A 20,136-nucleotide genomic window follows, 5' to 3' on the forward strand; every position below is an offset into this window, starting at 1 on the left:
CAAATGGAAAATAAGTCTAGAGAGGAGCTTTTCAGAGTAAGGACTGCCAGTGCTAGATACTTGTCTTTACTCAAAACCTGACAGTGCTTCACTCATTCTTCCTTCATTGCTTGTATGTTTTAGATGGAAGATACGTTCTTACTGTGACTGATAGAAAGTGCAAAGGTTTCAGGATGGAAGTATTGTCCTAAGGACTATGCTTCACAGATTATACCCTGCAGAGCTTTTGATATACCATCTCGGACAGCACCTGTTTTTCAGAAGTTCCTTAGCAATAAAGCTTTTAAAACTGAAACTCCCTTTAAGGTATCTTAAGTCACATTTTAGTCTCTTAAAAAATGTTGATTCCTACATAACTGCAGAGATTTAAAAGCAGTGCTGTTGTGGGAAGAATTAAAATACCTGATTTTATAGATGCAGGTTATAATTGGTGCTAGGTGCACACACAGGACTCGAGAAATTTCTTTAATCAACAGCTCACAGCCACTTTACAGTGGATAATTAATGTTACTTGCTGACTGAGAGCTGAGCTAGGGTAACCAAATGGTGTAGGTGAGAAGTGGGCTGGGAAGAAAATCCACAGTGCACAAACAAGTAGCATTCACACAGCACACATCATGCCCTGGAGAATTTCTTGCCAGTGTAAAAACAACTTTACAAAAGCAAACATGTTTACAAAATAAATCAAAGTTTTTAAAGCTGTAAATATTTAATAATAAACCCACTACAGAAAATACAGTAATTTCTATTGGTTTGATGGTTTTGTGAGATACACTTCCAAAACATTCTCGTTTTCAGTCAAGATCATCTATGACAGTGATCCAGCCACACTAGATATGTTACTCTAAACATTTTCCTCTGTTATCGCCTGGTTGTTCACGTTCTTTCTCCCCTCTGCAAGAACCAATTGCATTATTTCTCTGTATTTATGACACCGGGAAAAACGGTTAAGAAAATTATTATTAGTGTCATATTGTAGACAGTAGGGCAAAGATTCGCCATAGACAGACTTGTCTGTGGTCATTCCTACTCCCCTTTGACACTATATCCACCTTTTCTCATTAAAATGTCAGACTATAATGCATTTTGCATAAATTTGTATAAGGCAAAGCCAGATAGTTTGACGTCTTCAGTATCCTTTTGTTTCCTAGAAGAATATCAAGTGCCTCAAGTTTTCTCAGTGCACTGAATAAGTATGAAACTTTTTTCTACAGATATTCACTGAATTTTCAGTCGTAATTAACATGTGGGACTTTGTATGTTTCAGTTGAAGGATTAACTACTTCTGCCCTTCCTCATGATACACAGTAAGATCATCTCCTTCTATTTCAACAGCGCTATTCTGTGCAGTGAGAACATTTTAGTTAAAACAGCAGGTTATCTAGTACCAGATATTTCTCCCTTTCCACTTTTCCAAAAAAGAGAGCTTAGTAACCTGGCAATGCCATGTTCAACCATACACAGCTGAACTGGTCACATAATTTCTCTTTTTTTTTTTTTTCATGTTTCAATATATATTTTTTTATATTAAAGCCTTAAGTTGTAGCAGTTGATTTGAGGAATCAGTAATATATAGACTTAATTCACTATTCCTAAATCACAAGACTTTATTTTCCTTTCAGTAAAAGTAATTGTAAGAAATACAGAGCATACACCTTCATTTTATGATGAAAAGTTATACTTTCAATATTGAAATAAAAATGCTAAATGAGAATTAAAGTAATGGTGTTTCATATTTCTGTTGTTCAAAGGGCAGCCTCGAGGCAAAGATGAACATTTTTGAAACACTCTTTGCATTTCTACTTAAGAAGACATTGCCAGAATTTCTAAGCGAGGTTTTCAAAATTATTTTCTCTCTCATTACTTATGTAATTATCAAAGCTCATAGCTTTAATCTTGATGCTTTATTTGTCCTGCACCGCAGCTACATGTGGATTTACTAACAGTAGGGTTCACTAATGCTGGGTTTCTGATATCTATTCCTTCCCTTTCATCATTAATAGGATAGGATTTTAACTCATAAGTATAATGCTGATGGATATAATGAATGGCTTAATCAGTGACTTCATCTTTTCATCAGTGAGGTAGTCCAGTGACTTGCTGTTAATGCTAATGAAGTTGCCAGTGAATCTAGAGAAAAAAAACATTAACTGCAATCATTTAAGATATTAGAATTGAATTTGGATTTTAATTCACAATGTTGGTAACTCTAACAATTTATCAGATGTAGAAAATGCTCTTATTAGACTTTGCAGTATATCACTTCCAGAATTGTGAATGAAGGGTATGTTTCCGTGGTTGTTTTGCATACATACCAAAGCAAATGCCAACTTTCTCCTAAGCAAGTGAAAAATACCAAAAGAATATGACAGAAAATGGTGATGATTCAGTTCATGACTTGTTTCAGTTCATTGTTAAGATTTCTACCGTTGGGAAAACTTAAAAAAAATTAGCCATCTGTATTTCAGGAGATGTTCTAATACCTTGAAGAAAATCAATATTCTCCTTGCTACTTTGGGCATGCAAAAGATAAATAGTGAGATTTAAGAAATCTCAGATGAAGTCAACTTTAAAAATACAGTGGAACTGAGTTGTCTTGGTTCTGCATACGTTACTGAGATGGTCTTCTTGACCATCCTTTCAGATGGGGTGTTCCAGTTGTGTCCCAGTGAGAAAGCCAATTGCATTCAGTGATCATCCTCCCTGCCTGTTTGACCTTGTCTTCTGCCAAAGGGAACAAGACCTGGGGCTGGTTCACACCACCTCCTTGCCCGCTTGCCATAGGCAAGCGGTAGGCACAACCATTGTATCCCGTGGCTACTCACAACAGCTTACGGGAAGCATTGTAGCTATTCACAGAGAGTAGGTAAAAGATGCTAATAAGGGGAATTTAAACTGTGTGCAGAAATACGAAAATAAGCATATTTCAGTGTTCCAACAGTATTGTTTGGGTTGGATTAGGATTTTGGAATGAGTCAGAGACTTCTGTAAGCAGCACTGGTAACTGAGAAAGCAGTGCTTCTCTCAGTCTAAGAGAAACAAGGATCTAAATGTGACTAGAGGAGCTGTCTAGCAAATGTAACATAAATTATGACCCAAACGTTTGTTACTACATATTTCTTGTCACTTTACACTTCAGAACAGGTGTTAGCCACAGTCTCCTGGCAAAATTGTATCTTTGCTAATTAAATTCTGCCCTGCTAAATTCCCCCTGAAATTTTAATTGGATTTTGTATTCCTCACTGTATGCCATAAATTGTTGTGTGAGGCTGCTTTGTGCTATTAAATGGCTGCATTTAATTGGTAGGTGACATACTCCTTATCCCTTAATACAGTGTCTTATCGTTTATGAAGTGATTTAAAATTTATTAATGCTGATAGCTACAATCCATGAAATCTTCATCAGACAAAACTCATTCTTGGTTTCTCCCAGTCTTCTCAAATGGTTTTATCTGGCTAAAACTTGTGTTAGAAAATTGTCTCAAGGGAATGTACAGGTAGAAGTGTAAAGTGTTTCCTTCAAAAAAACCCACCCCAACTTTATCCATGCTGAGAACTGGTTTAAAAAGAGAGTATAGTATAAAGACAGATTGTAAAATGAACTAAGCTGAAACATTGTTCTCATAAGGCAGACATATTTTGGAAGTATGCTACCAAAAATTGTTTTTCTCTATGCTTTAGACTATTCACAAGTTAGCACTTCATAACACACAATGGATTAATTTACACATACGTTAAATATATACTTGAACTGGATTTAGGTAATAATAGGGCCATAAACACTTCATAGTCTACCAAAGTTGAAGTTAAGGCAGACAGCTTGAAAGCAAAATTGCTTCCCTTGGTTTTTTTCCTAATATGCTTCTAATTAATTTTCCGTTTTAAGAAGGGCCTTTCTGTGTTGCAATACTTCTTTTTTTTCGTTTCCAAATTTGATTTGATTTTTGCCTTCCTGTAATTTAAGTGCTAAAATACTTCTAGTCTTTCTAAACTGGAATTATTTTTGCCTTGATAATGCCATTTTTCATATGATTGAGTTTCTAATGCTGTCTAGTATTGCCATGATGGTAAAAGCAACTGAAAACAAGCACCCAGTGTTAGCCTGACGTTCTTTCCAATCACCTTTCTGGGCTGAAAAACATCTATTGGCAGATCCTCAACGATAATAAACACCCATGACTCTCTTGACAATCAAAACTATCTGAGCATCCTCCACTGTACTGCTGTCTTTTCTCAGAAAAAAATTTCTTACTGCAGTTTCTGAGTTTCCAGTGACTCTGAAATATTGACATATGCTAACTCTGCAGAACACAGATGATATAAGTACAACTTGATATGTCTGCTCATGGTAAAACAGCACACATTTAAAAGATTATTCTCAACAAAGTCAGTGAAAATTCTTTTTCAAAGAAGGTATAATTTCTGAATATGCAGTTCAGATCTATGTCGTCAGGAATTTTGTCATTATCATGTACAAGTATGATGGTTTGGTAATTTCCTATTTTTCTTTTTTCTTGATATTCATCGTTATTTATATGGGATCTTTCTTTATATACTTGATATTCAAGTTATGTAGAGAATGTCTGTAGCTAGGTGTATGTTTATATGCATAGTTTTATGCATTAGACCATGTGTTCATACTCTGCTATTTAGAGTGGTTAAACATTTCAAAATACAGATATTTAAAAAGAAATACAGCATATTTTTACGTATGTTTTCAGAAAAAAAATCTCAATTTCTTTTTTTTCCTGTATTCTGCTGTTTTTTAATGGATTGCTTGCTAGTTTGCCAGTAGGCTCTTTAAATGTTGGTATTATGTTAATTCCATATCTTCAACTATCGACCTTATTCCAAGTGCACTGATGATCCTACAGAAAATGTTAACAATATAGTGCTATTTTCCTTATTTAATGATGCGTCAAATAGTTATAATGAACACAGTCATGAATACATTTGGGTTAGTGAAGAGGATAACAGTTTGATTAGTGCACCATCGATATTTATTTTATTTATTCTAATTAAGCTGGCAGGCTGGCTCCTATGTATACGATTTCATCCAAAACCAAACCAAACAAACAAAAAAAATAACTTGGAAGGAAAGTTATGGTTAAATTACCATCCACTTAGCATTAAATATTACTAGGCCCTTTTCCCCCCTTTGTCCTAGTACGTGTTCTGCAGATGTCGATCTGTTTTATAATTGTGGTTCTGCTATTGGAAGGAGTTTTTTATCAGTGATCTCCAGCTATATGTATGGTAAGGCTGCAGGGAGAATTTGGGGTGTGCCTGAGGAGGTGCAGAGGTTGAGCTTAAAGCTTAGTGGTGCGTCCTCTCAGAGAGCCACTCCTCACCATCCTGCTCCTGGGCTTCGGGTATTTACTGTGCTTGTGACCACAGGAATATGGGTGCTTTGGTTTTTCTGGGGTTGAGGATGACCCTCTACTTTATGTTCACATGCATTTATGTTTATGGTACTTATTAATATAGTGTTTAGTCTTGTTAATGGCCAGACAGTTCCATCAAAATGAAGAGTCTAGCCTGTGTTGTCCTCCAGTAAGGCCTGTTTCACTTCAGCCCTTTTAGTTTTGTTTTTGTGTGTATCTTTACTGAGAATTTTTAAACAGCGCTGCATTGTTACCAGTTTGCAGACCAGATGGGTTTTGGTTTCCTTGAAGAGAAAGTCTCCTATTTCTTCCCCTTTGACTCGGCAACATTTTTTGTTTCAATAACTCTTAGTACTTTACAACGCAAGAATCAGACTCGGTCTGTTTTTGTGTGCGAGTGCTTGGTACAGGGAAGGTAACGAAGTATTTCTTAGCCATTTCACCACCGTACACGCAAGTTGGATGTAATTACAGACCTTGTGCCCAGGAAAACATTGGGTTTGCGGCCTTTCCACTCGTCTGACAGCTCCATGAGATGTTCCAAGTTAAAGAGGCTGTTAAAGCCACTTGGGACCGTTCAGCTCTTCAGTGTTCCCACTTCTAACTTGTGATGAAATGACATGATAAAACTCTAATGAGAGAGATCAGTATCTTCAACTCAGTGCCTGCCAAAGATACATGCTGCGTGTTTCCATTTATTCTTTGCCACAGAAGAGGCCCTTCATTCTAAGCTTTGGACAAATAGTTACCTTATGCAATAGTAGTAATAAAAGATTTCCTAATAAATACTACAGCACATATGTACTTGTAACATAAACAGACTGCAGCAGTAATTCAAATATTATACAAAGTTGGGAGCACCACAGATAGGACAGTGGCTTAATAAACATGTTGACAAGGTGGCTGTTAGATACGTGCCGCACTGATGTGCTCCTGAGCCATGACAGCCTCCTGGAGACTGAGGATGCTACAGAGCAGGGGAGGAATCCAATTTTCAGGTTTATGGTAACAGGGCTCACTGTACTTTCAGCTTCCTGCTTCTGCACAGAAGCAATGTGTTCCCTGCAAATAAGAATTTTCTGATTCATGAATCCCACAGACATATAAGGATCACATTTCAAAGGAAGGACGAAGTTAGAAAATAGGAATATAAATGTAGAGACTGACACGTGTGATGCAAATAAGCCTTGGGTTGTAAGGATACGCTAAGAATCTCACTGTACAAGGACGAAGCCAGTTTAAATAGGGAACACACAAGCACAGGTATGGAATACTTGTAGGCTCATGAAAAATATTGTCAAATTGCTTGATTTTTTTAAATTTTTTTTTTTGGTAGTTTGGAACAGAATTTGAGTCATAATTCCTTCAAGAATGAAGCTGTGCAGTTGTGTCAGAAAAATATAGTGATTATGAGGTACTAATAATAGTATTTTCCATTGCTGCATTGTGTATTATACATTATTGTATTATTCATGTGTTTTTCTCTCAGTTTTTTTGAAGAAGGGTATTTATTTCAAAGGCACGAGAGAGGTGCAGCCCACATGGGCCTCTCACCATAAAGATGTAGTGTTTTAACTTTCGTATTTGAGGCCGATTCCCTTTTATGTATGTTAAAATATTGTACTGGATTCTTTTTAATGAACATTTACATGCAGATATCCTGCTTTTCCAGCCCAAGAGGCAACCTTATGTAATACATATTTGCATATTGACACAGTTACAATACTAGAGCTAGAGGAAAACAGAATAAAAGTCAACAGTGTGTGTTAAAATCTACTTGCGGGAAAAGTTCCTTTACGGGTTGGCATTATCTTGTCTCAGTCACATCTACTTCAAGAAATAGGCATAGCCTCAAGCAATGCCTGGAGTTCCTACTCAGAAGAAAAGTGAATGTTAGGAAGTTATAGACAATTTTGTTAAACTAAAAACTTCTGAAATGTGAAATCTGGTGACGAAGTCTTCTTGGTATGGTACCTGGGAATGTCAATGCAAACCAGAGGGGAATACAGGATACCAAGTAAAACAGGATATTACCTGTTGAGTAGGATTTAACATGGTTTCGTGGTACACAAAGGCCAAAAGTTTAAACTGGACTAGAGTAAGTGAACTCTTCTACTGAGGAAAATGTGAAAGGAGGTTGCTTCTGCCATGGATTTCACAGAAGGCAGCTGCTTAACGGCCTGTTTGGGGCTCTTCAGGTTTACAGTCTTCTGCACCAATTAAATGCAGAGAGCTGAAGTAGATGTCTTTCTCCTTTCGCCTTGTTCCATCTCCTGTTAAAACACTTCCACTTCCTGCTACCTTGTGCATACCTATCCACAACCATTAGCATCTTGTTACCCACCAAATAACTTTTCCTTTGTATACTGTTTCTACAACCTGGAGGGTTGGGTGTCAAAAGAATTTATTCTCGCCTCTTTCAGCATCGTAGGAAAGTAGTTGGGATGCTGCCAACAAACCTGTGCTGTCTTTTCTGATATAGGTGTCACAACAGAGTTTCCTACAGAAAAGTCCTCTGAGCGTTGGGGCACACGGCTCCCACTGAAATATTTTCAGAAGGCAGCAATGTAGTTTCTGATACCAGCCAGGCTGTGTGAAGGACGTCTAGGAATGTTGCAGGTCTATTGCAATTTTTAGGAAATATTGATGTAGTTCTAACATTATCAGGGTCTATAATTAATGTTTCTATAAACTTCATTCACATGGTACTGTATAAATAGTTCTCCACAGCAAAGATACATGTAATTATCCTTGAAAAAGCTTGCAGAAGACAGAGGACTTACCCCAATAGGAAAATAAATTAAGATGTTCCTAAATCTATATATATGGGTGACTTTAGAACGACTATTCATTATAACTTACTCATTATTAAAAGAAAATTAATTTTTGCAAGCTCAGTGAAGTGTCATATGTAAAAAAGTGAGTTTTTTAATGTTCTAATGATGTCTAGCTCTTATCAATAACAGGTTTTAGCATATTGCTGTTGGACAGTCGATGAGAGCAATGTTCTTATTCTTTCATAACAAGACCTTTACTTAAAAGTTGAGGTGGTTTAGATACTATGATGTCCTGAATATTTCAGGTAAAGACAGAATAATATTCCAGAACATTGCCTCACACTGTATTGCAAGCTAACGTATGTTAATGAATAAATATTTTTCTAAATTGAACAAATGGTACAGGCACCAGAAAGCAGGGCTTTCTTCTACAAATTACATTTTTCTCCTTGTGGCCTTGGATTTTTAATACAGCTATGGAATAATTAAGCAGAGTGGAGTATTAATGCAGTTTTATAAATAATGTTAAGGTTGCCAGATGTTGTTCATTTTTCCTCTCTTTTTTTTTTAACGTACATCAGCGTTCAAAATGTAGGCTGATAGTGGATTGTGGGGAACTTAGATATGTAAGACCAAATGTTGTAAGTTATTAAAAATTAAGCTTATATAGATGATACTTTACTGATTCATTCATTTGGATATACCCCTCACTTCTATTTCCAGTTTTGAAAAGACCAACTCTTAAATCAGATAAAAGGGCAAAAGTTCAACCCCTATAGTCTTTCAATGAAGTCTTCTCTTAAGTAAGAAAACTGGGAGATTTATTTACCTGTTAGAAACCAATATTCAATGTCTAAGCCCCTTCATCATTTCCAAAGCATATATTATTGTTTTGGACACCAATTTTGCTCTGCATAAATTTCAAGTTAATGTAGCCAAATGAGATAAAAGTGTAGGGATCAGCTCAAAACATGAGGATGAGTACAGGTTGCAATGATGAAATTGATGGTAGGGTGCAAATGTAAGTATCTGTTTTCCCCACATGATCTTTGCCCTTAATAAAGGCTGGGAGGAGAAAATAATTTGTCATTTACACCCACTCAGTGTGAACGTACATTTTACCATAAAAGTTCTGTTACTGGAAACGTGGCCTATTCAAGCGTAGAAGACAGTTGCTAATAATTGTTTTCAAACATCAGAAATAGTCTTCAGTTTTATGCAAAAAGTTGGGGTTTAGGGCATTTCCATCAATCTGCAAAATTATCTTTTTGGAATACAGTTAAGAAATTCAGTATATATTCGCATCAAAGTACAAAAAAATTGTTCCCTCTGCACTCAAGTTGGATCTTTAATATTATGCGAAAAGATAACAGTACTTTCAAACTGAATCATTACTTATACATATGCCTCATTTGAAAACACATAAGAGATTTCATATTTGATTCTTTGGTTGATGAGACCACCCATGCAAAATCTTCTCCATTTTTAGCTATTTTGCAAGTATGTCCTTATTAATACAGGTATTTCCCCAAATCTGCAAGTTAGATACCACCAAATTAATTTGCTCAGATACACGCAAGCGTGGAAACTTGCCAAGTGAAGACTAAGCAGAGGCTGAAAGAGGCTGATTGGGTTCAAGATACTGGCAGGCCTTCAGAATTGATTATGTTGAGGAAGTGTACTGTCAACAGAACAAGAAGGCCAGGATGATAGCACAGGACCAGAATGACGGTATTTACTGCTTCAGGTGTTTGTGGCTTCCTTCCACTCATTCAGAACAGCTCTGACTGACTTCTCATGGGTGATGCCACCCTCACTATGCTCAATTAGATTTTCCAATTGTTATGGGCTGCTTATGCAAAAAGATGTACCGTGGATCTTTTGAAAGATCTATAAAGTTGATTTTTTTTTAATACTCTACATGTTTAATTATTTAGTCCCTTAGGAAATAAGTTAACAGAACACAGCCCAAATCCACTGGAAGTATCACAGTCAAACAGAGCTCTTGTCCACCTGTTTGTTTATGGATTTTATATAATGATCCAATTAATATTTAAGAGATGCACGATTCATTTCCTGAATTTTGTTCAGGTGAAAATTTTTAGCTTTGTGTATTAAATATGTGCACTTAATTACTGTCCTTTTTACACTGGAGGTTTTCTGGTGTGGTAGAAGGTTCAAGTAGGCCTTGAGTAGTCTGTTGGCATTCTGAGTTAGTCCTTCAACATGTATACCACAGTTCGGCTTCCTGGGGGATGTTCAGTTTCTTATTAAGGTTAAATCCCGTGAGCTGGGTGAAACCAGCGTTGTTTTTCTGTAAGCAGTTTTCAATGCTAAAGCATGGTATTGAAGATATTTATTCTTTTTATTTAATTTGGACTTGATTTCAGTGACTTAAGTGTGGAAGAAAATAGTAATGAATGATGCGGTAACATTTTCTTAAGTCTTGAAACATAGTAAATACTTTATATCTTCACTTTGTAGATTACTCTGAAAAAAAAGCCCATTGCCTGCTTCTACCTGATTGCACTTGTCTTTTTGAAAATAGTTATTTTCACTTGAGTTCTGTTCATTTTGTGATTTAATGGCATTGAAATAGATCACTTAAGAATTGATGTATTCATTTTTATCATATTTACATCAGCTGCAGTTCACATTTAAATAGCAATTTGTTATTTCTGCCTAAATGTTGGTTTCCTCAGCAACAATTGATATCATCCTCATGGTTATATATTGCAATTTCCTACTGCGTCTTTGAAGATCTACTCTTACGAGAAGTGAAAGTAAATTTCTTGGTTCTTCTGTATAGCTGATAATCAAATTGAGCTTCAAGAAAATAGACCTTTATCCTGGACTTCTTAATATTCAGCTTCCCAGTATTCTACCATAGTCTACTTTTAATTACAAAGTAAACTAAGCTGCTTTCCCCACCCCCATGCCCCCCCCCCCCCCCCATTAAAAAGTCCCTTACATATAAGACAGATTTGACATGTTTAGTATGGTTACGTCTGTGTTCAGGAACTCCTTTTTTATGTGATATGTTTAATAGGGAATTAATAAACTTTACTGCAGAATTGTAATGTATACTAATCTGCTTTTTGAAATTTACAGATTGATGGATTTTTTTCTTTATAATTTTACTATTAGTGGAAGTGAGAAATAAGTATGTTTAGTGCTATTTTTATATTGGCAACACTCGCCACCCATGTTTTCTTCACATAACATTTTCTTAATGTCACCCATGCTACACTAAAATCCCCTTCAAAGATGATCCAGCCTTAATCAATGCGCAAACCAGACATATCATTGTCAACCTTATCCTCAGAAGAGGTCCTCTGCTCAATGAAGTAAGTGGGTTAGATAATATAAACATAAACTGTGGCAGAACTATGGGATAGGATGTTTCCAGGTACTGTATAAAATGCTCATGGTTATCTAGCATTACTCGTTCGCCTACAGAAATCAGACATGTAATTTCAATAGCGATAGAAATCCCTGAACTTTAGACATTTAAATAAATGAAACTGGACCAGATATATTAGAGATTATTGTGTTCTGGGATATGCTTGATACATAAACATAGCACTTGGTCTGCAGGGAACACCAAGCGTGAATGAATGGTGGAGATCAGAAGAAAAAGATGAGGAGAATTCTTGCATGTGATTTGTGAATTCCCACAGATCTGGGAAAGAGCTGTACTCCGAGTTACACAGAAAGTGCCAGTGTGTAGCATTGCAGAGACTAGCACTGGACAGTGTGGTGCCCAGCTGTTGCTGGAGTCACAGAAAGAATATAGTTCTGATGACATGGCACGTGCTTCTGGCTAATTAGGCATCGTTGACTTCATATCACCAGGCACCACTGTGCTGCATATACTCGTCTCTCCGTTATGTGGGGAACACTTGGACTTGCAGGATCTCCACGGTGTTGAATCCAATAACTTTTTAGATCATTCATACTGGTGGGAGTAACTGAGCTTATGGAAGCAGAAAGATTGCAAGAAATTGCCAGGTTCTAGGAGCTAGAAGGGTTTTGAATACTATTGCACTGATACAGTTCTCCCTATCTGTTTCTGATCGTTCTTTCTTTTCCTAGAAGTATTGTAACAGTGGAAATTTACTTATGAAAGCATTTTGCAGCAAGTGCCCTAAAGTACAAATGATTTTCACTGAAATCATTAGGAAAAAACCCAGCAATGACATTTAATGGGTTGCACCAGGACACCTATTCTATAAGTTACCCGGCTCACCGTAAGCAAGAATCAGCCTGAAGTGCCTACCTGAAAATTAAACTTGGTTCTGCTAACGCCATGAAAAGCCTACTCTGAGCCCTGGAATCAATTTTGTAATTTCACTTGTCCATCAAAACACCTTTTTTAATAGCTGTATACTGTTCGACAGCAGTTATGGAGTCACATTTCCTTCTTCCCTTCTTTCTTTGCTGCACCCCCCCCCCTCCAAGTAAGGAACCATTTCTACAACTTGAAGATGATTGTTTTTTGAGAATGTTACCAATTTAATCTAAAAATCAATTGAGTTTCACTGTAGTCAGAAAATTGTACATCCTCTTTTGTATCCAAATCCTCAGAGCCTTAGGGGAAAAAGTCTTTGAAGTGAAATGTAAAAAGAATTTTAATGTTTTATGCAGAAAGACAGAATTGGGGGGGGGGGGGAGAAAGAGGGGACAGAAACAAGTACAATGTGCTTTTTCCAGTTTCTCTGATGCCAAATGTGTTCTAGCAGTACACAAACCCTGACTTTCCTTCTCCCCTCTGTATCACCCCATTGATTTCAGTGTATGGTGACTTGTACTCCCCTCAGCTTTGAAGATCCCTGCAAACAAACTCTTCTAACATTCTTTCTGGCTCTGTTTTTGAGTGAACAAGTGGATGGTGAAGAATGAAGTGATGCAGTGAACCAAGTTTGAGTGTTCTGAAGGGGTTTGGAATTTCAAAATTTGGTTTCCCTGTTACTTATGATTTTGTAAGTAATTTTGCAGTTTGTTCTGTGCAAATGCAAAACTGTTGAAGAAATTCTTGAAAAAGGAGAAAGTGGTGGTTCTACGTTTAAATAAATAAAATGCATAGATATTGCTACTAAAGGTGTTCCATGACCTGTTACATAAACAGGATTAACTATTTATTTAATATTTCTGTGTAGCATTCATCACATGGTACAGGGCCTGTAGTGTCGAGTTTCTCAATTAGTCTGATAGCCTATGGCCTGCATTTAAATAAATTAATACGTCTTAAGACTGTCAGCTAAGAATTTTTTGTATATTCTAAATCAAAACATTCAGTCTGGTATAGATATCATCCATCGGTTCTCTCCATTTTATTTTGGGAAGCTACTGTATTGTGAGTGGCTAGGCAAAGAATATCCAATTGATAGCAGCACAGATATGAGAGATTAAATAGCTTAAGTAGCTTGGTACTGATTCCCTACCTAGGAGTCCATAGATGTTTGTATATTTTAAAGTAATTTTGTGATTATTTTTTTTTTCCAAAAATACTATGTGCGTAATGCAACTAAGTTATTCTCCACAATGTATATGATGTTATTCTTGTAAATGGCTGCTTTATAATAGTATTTAATTCCAGAACCTGCTGTAAGCTGAGTTCTCGTGTTTTGTATTGGTGAGCAAAAGACAAATACCTCAGGTGATCAGAAAGATTGTGTAATGCCAGCTTTCACTGAGCCTCCAGACCTGCTGAGCAAAACTGCTGTTGAAGTGGCCAAATCGTGCTTCATCATACTTCTATGCTGACAGTGTCCAGAATCGCTGATCAAAGATGTAACTAGAGGGACGCTCTTTTGGATGAGTTTGAGCAGATGGGCTTAGGATTAAGACAGTTCCCAACAGGATCCTTTTGTGTCATTGTTGATGCTGAAGTAGTTCTCCTTAGCTCAGACGTGATGCTGAATGTATGCATGTATTGCCCACTGCTGTTCCAGCCATGCTCAGACAATTTGATGATGGTTCAGAGAAGAGTAATGTTAACGCATGGCCTCAGAATCCTCTCTATGTTTTAGCCACATTTTCACTGTTTTGCATGTTTATGTCATTTTTTTTGTTTTCCACAAATCAACAAATGTCTTCTCTTTAGTCTCCAGGTGCTACCATAGTATTAGTAATATGGACCACTTGAATTCCTACACAGTGGGCACACTGTAGATGTGTATGTGTATCTATATATCAATCTAAGTATAACCCTGCTGTCGTGTACAAACAAAAGCATTGTGAGGCAGTGAATCCTACTGATAAATCCTGAGTTTTTTTAGAAAAGTTGGCTTCTTTTTTTCCATTGTGTGGTGTTTCTGATAACTATCTTGTATCTAAATACTCTCTGCTCAGCCAGTAGTGCTACAGCTTTCATTTTAGGTTGATTGTATTTAAAGAATTTCTGAATTTTGACTTCTCTTAAATATGCTGGAAAAAAAATAGGAGTTTTGGTAGTTTCTGTATGAAGAGGTTTCTGTTTTATGTTCCACTAGTTGTTTGTTTTTCTTTTACAGTGCTTCATCATCTGTCATTCCTTGAAGTACAAGCAATGATAAATTCCCTGTCCATGTTAATGGGAGTTGAGAATGCTTTGCTTCTCTCGGGATAGGTGCCATATTACTAGGACAATGTATTGATTTGGTTGACTGCTGATGTGTGATGCATGAAAGGAATGAGAAAGTGAACTTTCTGAATGTGAAGTAAATTGTGCTGCTGATGATATATAAGTGATTTAGGAAAAAGCAATCAATCAGATTCTCTGTGCTGGTAGCAGTGCTACATACAATTTAATATATGGAATCATAGAATCCTAGAATGGTTTGGGTTGGAAGGCACCTTTAAAGATCATCTAGTTCCAACCCCCCTGCCATGAGCAGGGACACCTTCCGCTAGACCAGGTTGCTCAAAGCCCCATCCGACCTGGCCTGCAACACTGCCAGGGATGGGGCATCCACAGCCTCTCTGGGCAACCTGTTCTAGTTGCCTCACCATCTCATAGTGAAGAATTTCTTTGTTGTATCTAATCTAAATCTACCCTCTTTCAGTTTAAATCCATTATGCCTTGTCCTATCACTACAAACCCTTGTAAAAAGTCCCTCTCCAGGTTTCCTGCAGGCCCCCTTTAGGTACTGGAAGGCTGCTATAAGGTGTCCCCAGAACCTTCTCTTCTCCAGGCTGAACAACCCCAACTCTCTCAGCCTGTCTTCATAGGAGAGGTGCTCCAGCCCTCTGATCATCTTCATGGCCCTCCTCTGGACTTGCTCCAACAGGTCCCTGTCCTTCTTATGTTGGGGGCACCAAAGCTGAACACAGTATTGCAGGTGGGGTCTCACGAGAGTGGAATAGAGGGGGGGGAATTGCCTCCGTCGACCTGCTGGTCACGCTTCTTTTGGTGCAGCCCAGGCTACGGTTGGCTTTCTGGGCTGCAGACGCACATTGCTGGGTTGTGTTGAGCTTCTCATCAATCAACACCCCCAAGTCCTTCTCCTCAGGGCTGCTTTCAATCCATTCTCCGCCCAGCCTGTATTTGTGCTATAGTAAAACAACAGTTCTTTTACAATCTAAATGAAATAGACAGTGTTCTATGCTAAACTCAGATACTTGCAAAAATGACTTGCAGCATTTTTGGGTTTAGTGTGCTTTACTTTCTACATCACTGACATGTGATCCGATAATTCAGAAATATTAAGCTGGCATTCATTAATTCTGCCTTTTTCTTGTCAAGAGCCACAGATTTTTCGTTCTTGACTGCTTATTACTATTTTAAATTGGTTGGTCTTTAAATAATTTTAACTTGTAAGTAGAGTTGTTTTGAGTCCCAAATACCTGCAGATGGAATTTATTATAGCCACAGGTAATTGGACTTTAATATCTGTAAAACATCCACTAGAAACATGAACTGACCCATTTTCTTTTCTGGCAGATGTTTTGCAGATATTACACTTATACCCAATTATCTTTGGGTACTTTAGCAGTATACATTAGCATTCACGTGCAGATGACTATAATATTATTTTCTCTCCTTCTCCGTGTTATGAGATGAATGGGATAATTTATCCTTCTTGGAAAGAGAGAGAAGTATCTTAATAAAAGCTTGAAGAGACTTCCTGAAATAATTCTTCTCAATACCTGCTAACAAGTCTTGTCATTCCGTGTCAATGTCTCAGCTTAGCAGTTCCCCCGCGTAAGTACCTTAAGCAGCAGGCAGTTCTGCAGCCTCCCCAAAGCAGCCCAGAGCTGCGTATTTTGGAATCTTTGGTCTGAACTTTTGGCTGAGATTTTCAAAGGAGTTCAGCTCTCCTCAGGAAGTAGTTGTCGATATTTGGTTAGTACTAAGGCTGTGAGAATACCGGGAGACGTTTAACCACATCTTCCTGGTATAGGGAGAGCACTGCTCTGTCTGCTGGAACAGAAATCCTGGAGTTCACCTCCGTGAACCCTGGTATGATTAGACGGTTCAAGGCCAAACCGTGTGTAGACAGTTGGGCAGAACTATCAGATGTTCTAAAAAATAAAATAAAATAAAATAAAGACCCATTTGGGTTTTTTAGAAACATATTTTCTTTTACGTAAAAAGTGGGGGGTTTTTTGCTTTAACTTATTTTAGCATTTATTTTCTCAGAAAGAATAATAAAAGATTGATTTATTAGTTATGAAGTTTAAGAGCAACAGTTAAATCACTTCAGAATTAAATAAATTACCTTAATTAATCCCACCAAGTTCAGTAAATGGTATTAGAATCTGGAACTTGCTGTTGGAGGGCAGGGTAGGTTTGAGATACAATATCAGCAAAACTCAGCAATATCACAAAGTAAGAGTGAACCCTCACAACAAGGTATGTAATATTATTCTTTCTAAACTCTCTAAGGCTGTTCTTTTATATCTTTCATAACATATACTTGCTTTTACATCTCAAGATTAGCTAATTTATTAATTTTTCTTTATTTTATTTTAGATTTTATTTTCTTTTTCTCTCTGAAAGCCTAGAGTGAGACTTGACAAATATAAAGTGGTGATAGACAAGGAAACATAAGTAAGTTGTCTGCCTTTCTTCTGAAGATAGACTTGTGAGCAGAGAAGTGAAAGATATTGTGACAACCTGATGAATTTCAGGTCTGCAGAACCTGCACGTACTCCTCATACCATGTAACACTTGGGAAAATGACCAAAGAACTTACTGCACTGAATGAAGGATTTGTGCTTCACACAGATACTGAAACAAATGTGTTCCCTTCAAGTGTCTTACTGAAGTGGGCCTGTCTTGCCATGAACACAATCATTAATGATCTCCATCCATGTACCATTGATCTTCCTGGAAAAGTACCTTTTAAAGCAAATGAAGCAGATCTAGCTGTACTTAAAATCTAGTATCCTGCAGAGAGTAGAAACAACTTGTCAACAGCCAATGCCCCAATGCTAACAGTAATTTCCCTTCCTGTCGAACAACTGCTTCTCCACTGGGAGAAGGTACACCAATATTGCTATCGATATGCTATAAGAATGTAACTACCAAAAGACCTTAAAACTTGCTGTATGTTGCATAGACTTTTATGGTTGCTTCAGTGTTTTTACAGATTATTGGGTTCATATCTTAAAACTCGCTTGCCTTCTGCTGCTGCTGTACACCTGGATTATACTTGGATTATCAAAAATTAATGAAGTGTGGAAACAGTTTTATAGTTTCTAGGTTACCACAAAATGCATAATCTGCATTATTTCTTGAGATTAAGTGCTATTAGAGCACTCTAAAATGGTGTTTAATATATAATTTTGTCCTTTGTCTGTGGGTGAGAACTTAAAATCAAGGTCACATATGTATCATTTTATTATGTCAGCCTCCCTGATGGTCATAGTCACTATTCTATATCTGAGTTGTTCTTTTTATTTACAATTTTTAACAACAAAAACCTTTAAAAGGCTACAAACCTTCATGACTATGTTACTTCCTGGTTTTGTAGTAGATTTATTTCTGATGTCTGCTGATCAGTTCTGTATACCAACTCTGGAGTATGCAAGTTAGCTCAACTGCCATTTGGCGAACCCAGATTAGTATTTCATGCATATATTTTATGACAGTGTGAATATGTGCTGGCTTCTGGGTTTTTTTTTTTGTGGGTGGTGGGATTTCTTTTGTTTGGTTGGTTTTTTGTGGGTGTTTTTTTACCATCCAGAGTGCTTGCTGTTGCATCTGCTACAGCTGCTTCTTACAAAGGCCTTACTGAAAGTGGTAGTCTTTATTGCATTCAAGCCATTTTCAGAAAAAAAAAGATGCTGTTTTTACAAGTAAAATCTAAATGGGTTTGAACTAGAGTTTGTCCTTTTCGTCCATAGTCAGATTATAAACTACATAGCGTACAGAGCAAATGTAATGAGATAACTGTATGCTGGACTTCTCTTTTACCCATATTACTCTCACTGTCCTCTTTCCTATGCTGATCATTTTGCACAAGAGGTGACCTGGTCATGTTTCTGTTACCAGTGCTGGTGTTTCAGCCCAGGGGCTGAAATTACAGCAAACCCACACTGTCTTAGCCAGCCTTGGGATCAGAAGTTACCTTAAGCTGAATGTACAGTTACTATCTATATATGGGATGTGTGTAGTCTTAATTGGTTTTTAAAGGTTTGCTTTATTAATATATTGATACAATATATCTTAAAGAAAACAAAGATTAAAATATACGTAGGATTGCCATTTGAAATTATATTTAGAATTACCTGTGTCTGTCTGTATATTTATATTATTATGTTATTAACAGCTTAGTTTTAGAAATATATTTGAAGTTTTTTTCTGAGTTAATGCTCTGGACTGTTCTCCACGATGTCAGAAGAGATGTGTATCTTAACTGTTTACTCCTGTTTTTATAGATGGCTATACAACAGATGACATTGAATTTTACTGGCGTGGGGGTGATAATGCAGTCACAGGAGTGACAAAGATTGAACTGCCACAGTTCTCCATTGTAGACTACAAGCTTATCACCAAGAATGTTGTTTTCTCTACAGGTTTGTGGAGGGGAAGTTAAAAGGGGAATTCACTGGGAAGACTTTTAGAAATGGGTTAATTTGCAACGTGCAAGTCAAGATCTGACCAAAAATTTTAGAAACAGGAATAAACTAGAGCAGCACCTGTGAATTTTGAAAGGGGCAGTTTTTATTCCAGCTTTCACAGTGTATAAGGCATCACTCATTAACATATGAAGAGGATACAGTAGTGCGCCATGTTAAGGCTCAGTCAAATAAGCTGCATTTTCTGTTTTCCTATGAAAACTGACTAAGCCACTTACACACCTCAGTGCCCTAACCCCAACAAGGAGTAACCCAGCCTGTAGGAAATTTAGGAACCTTTCTCTCACTATTTCTAGTTCCTTGTGCCAAGCTGTGGATGTATTAGACTGATTATTTTGTCTTTCCTGTAAAACCTTTAAAATCCTTGTTCCACAGGATTTGTAGTTTAGCCTAGGCTAGCAAGCATATGACTTTCTGAAGGCTGAAAAGATGGTTTGTGAGGAGGAGTAGAAAATAAGATTGGATTTCATAAAATAAAAAACAACCCAAGAAACAACTAGAATATTTCAATGACATACTAAATCATTCAAAAGAGACAAGGGTTGGGTTGGGCTATTACTACAGGATCCTCTCTACCTACTTGAGAAAGCTGCTAGGTGTGTTAAAAAAAATAATCTTCAAAGCCCACTTTCTAGATATGGATAGAAATAATCTTTGGAGGGAGTATAGAAGAATTGTGCATCCCAAATTCTTCAAAACCAAGCAGAAATGGGACTTGAATAGTGATCTCTAGGCACCCATTTGAACAAGTGTTTCATACACCAAAATATTTCTGGTATCCAGTGACAAAGGGCAAGTGTTGCATTGCTTGGAGAGAAGGTTAGAATAAGTCTTACACTGAAGTAGGCATACTGCAGCTTGTCAGGGAAGAAGCATTTCCATGCTTTGATGCTTTGAAATGTATTTTG

The 20,136-nt window shown here is 37.1% G+C and overlaps 1 protein-coding gene across 3 annotated transcripts in view; it reads left to right on the forward strand.

Moving 5' to 3' along the window:
• GABRB2 (gamma-aminobutyric acid type A receptor subunit beta2) overlaps positions 1 to 20,136 on the forward strand; it is a 178,453-nt gene that overhangs the window by 130,879 nt on the left and 27,438 nt on the right. For all 3 annotated transcript variants that reach the window (XM_029998162.2, XM_029998164.2, XM_029998161.2), the window contains one exon: positions 19,028 to 19,165. In XM_029998162.2, coding sequence (XP_029854022.1) covers positions 19,028 to 19,165 — 138 coding nt within the window. The remainder of the gene's footprint in view (positions 1 to 19,027; positions 19,166 to 20,136) is intronic.

Source organism: Aquila chrysaetos, chromosome 22 (assembly GCF_900496995.4).
Source record: "Aquila chrysaetos chrysaetos chromosome 22, bAquChr1.4, whole genome shotgun sequence".
Lineage (NCBI taxonomy): Eukaryota > Metazoa > Chordata > Aves > Accipitriformes > Accipitridae > Aquila > Aquila chrysaetos.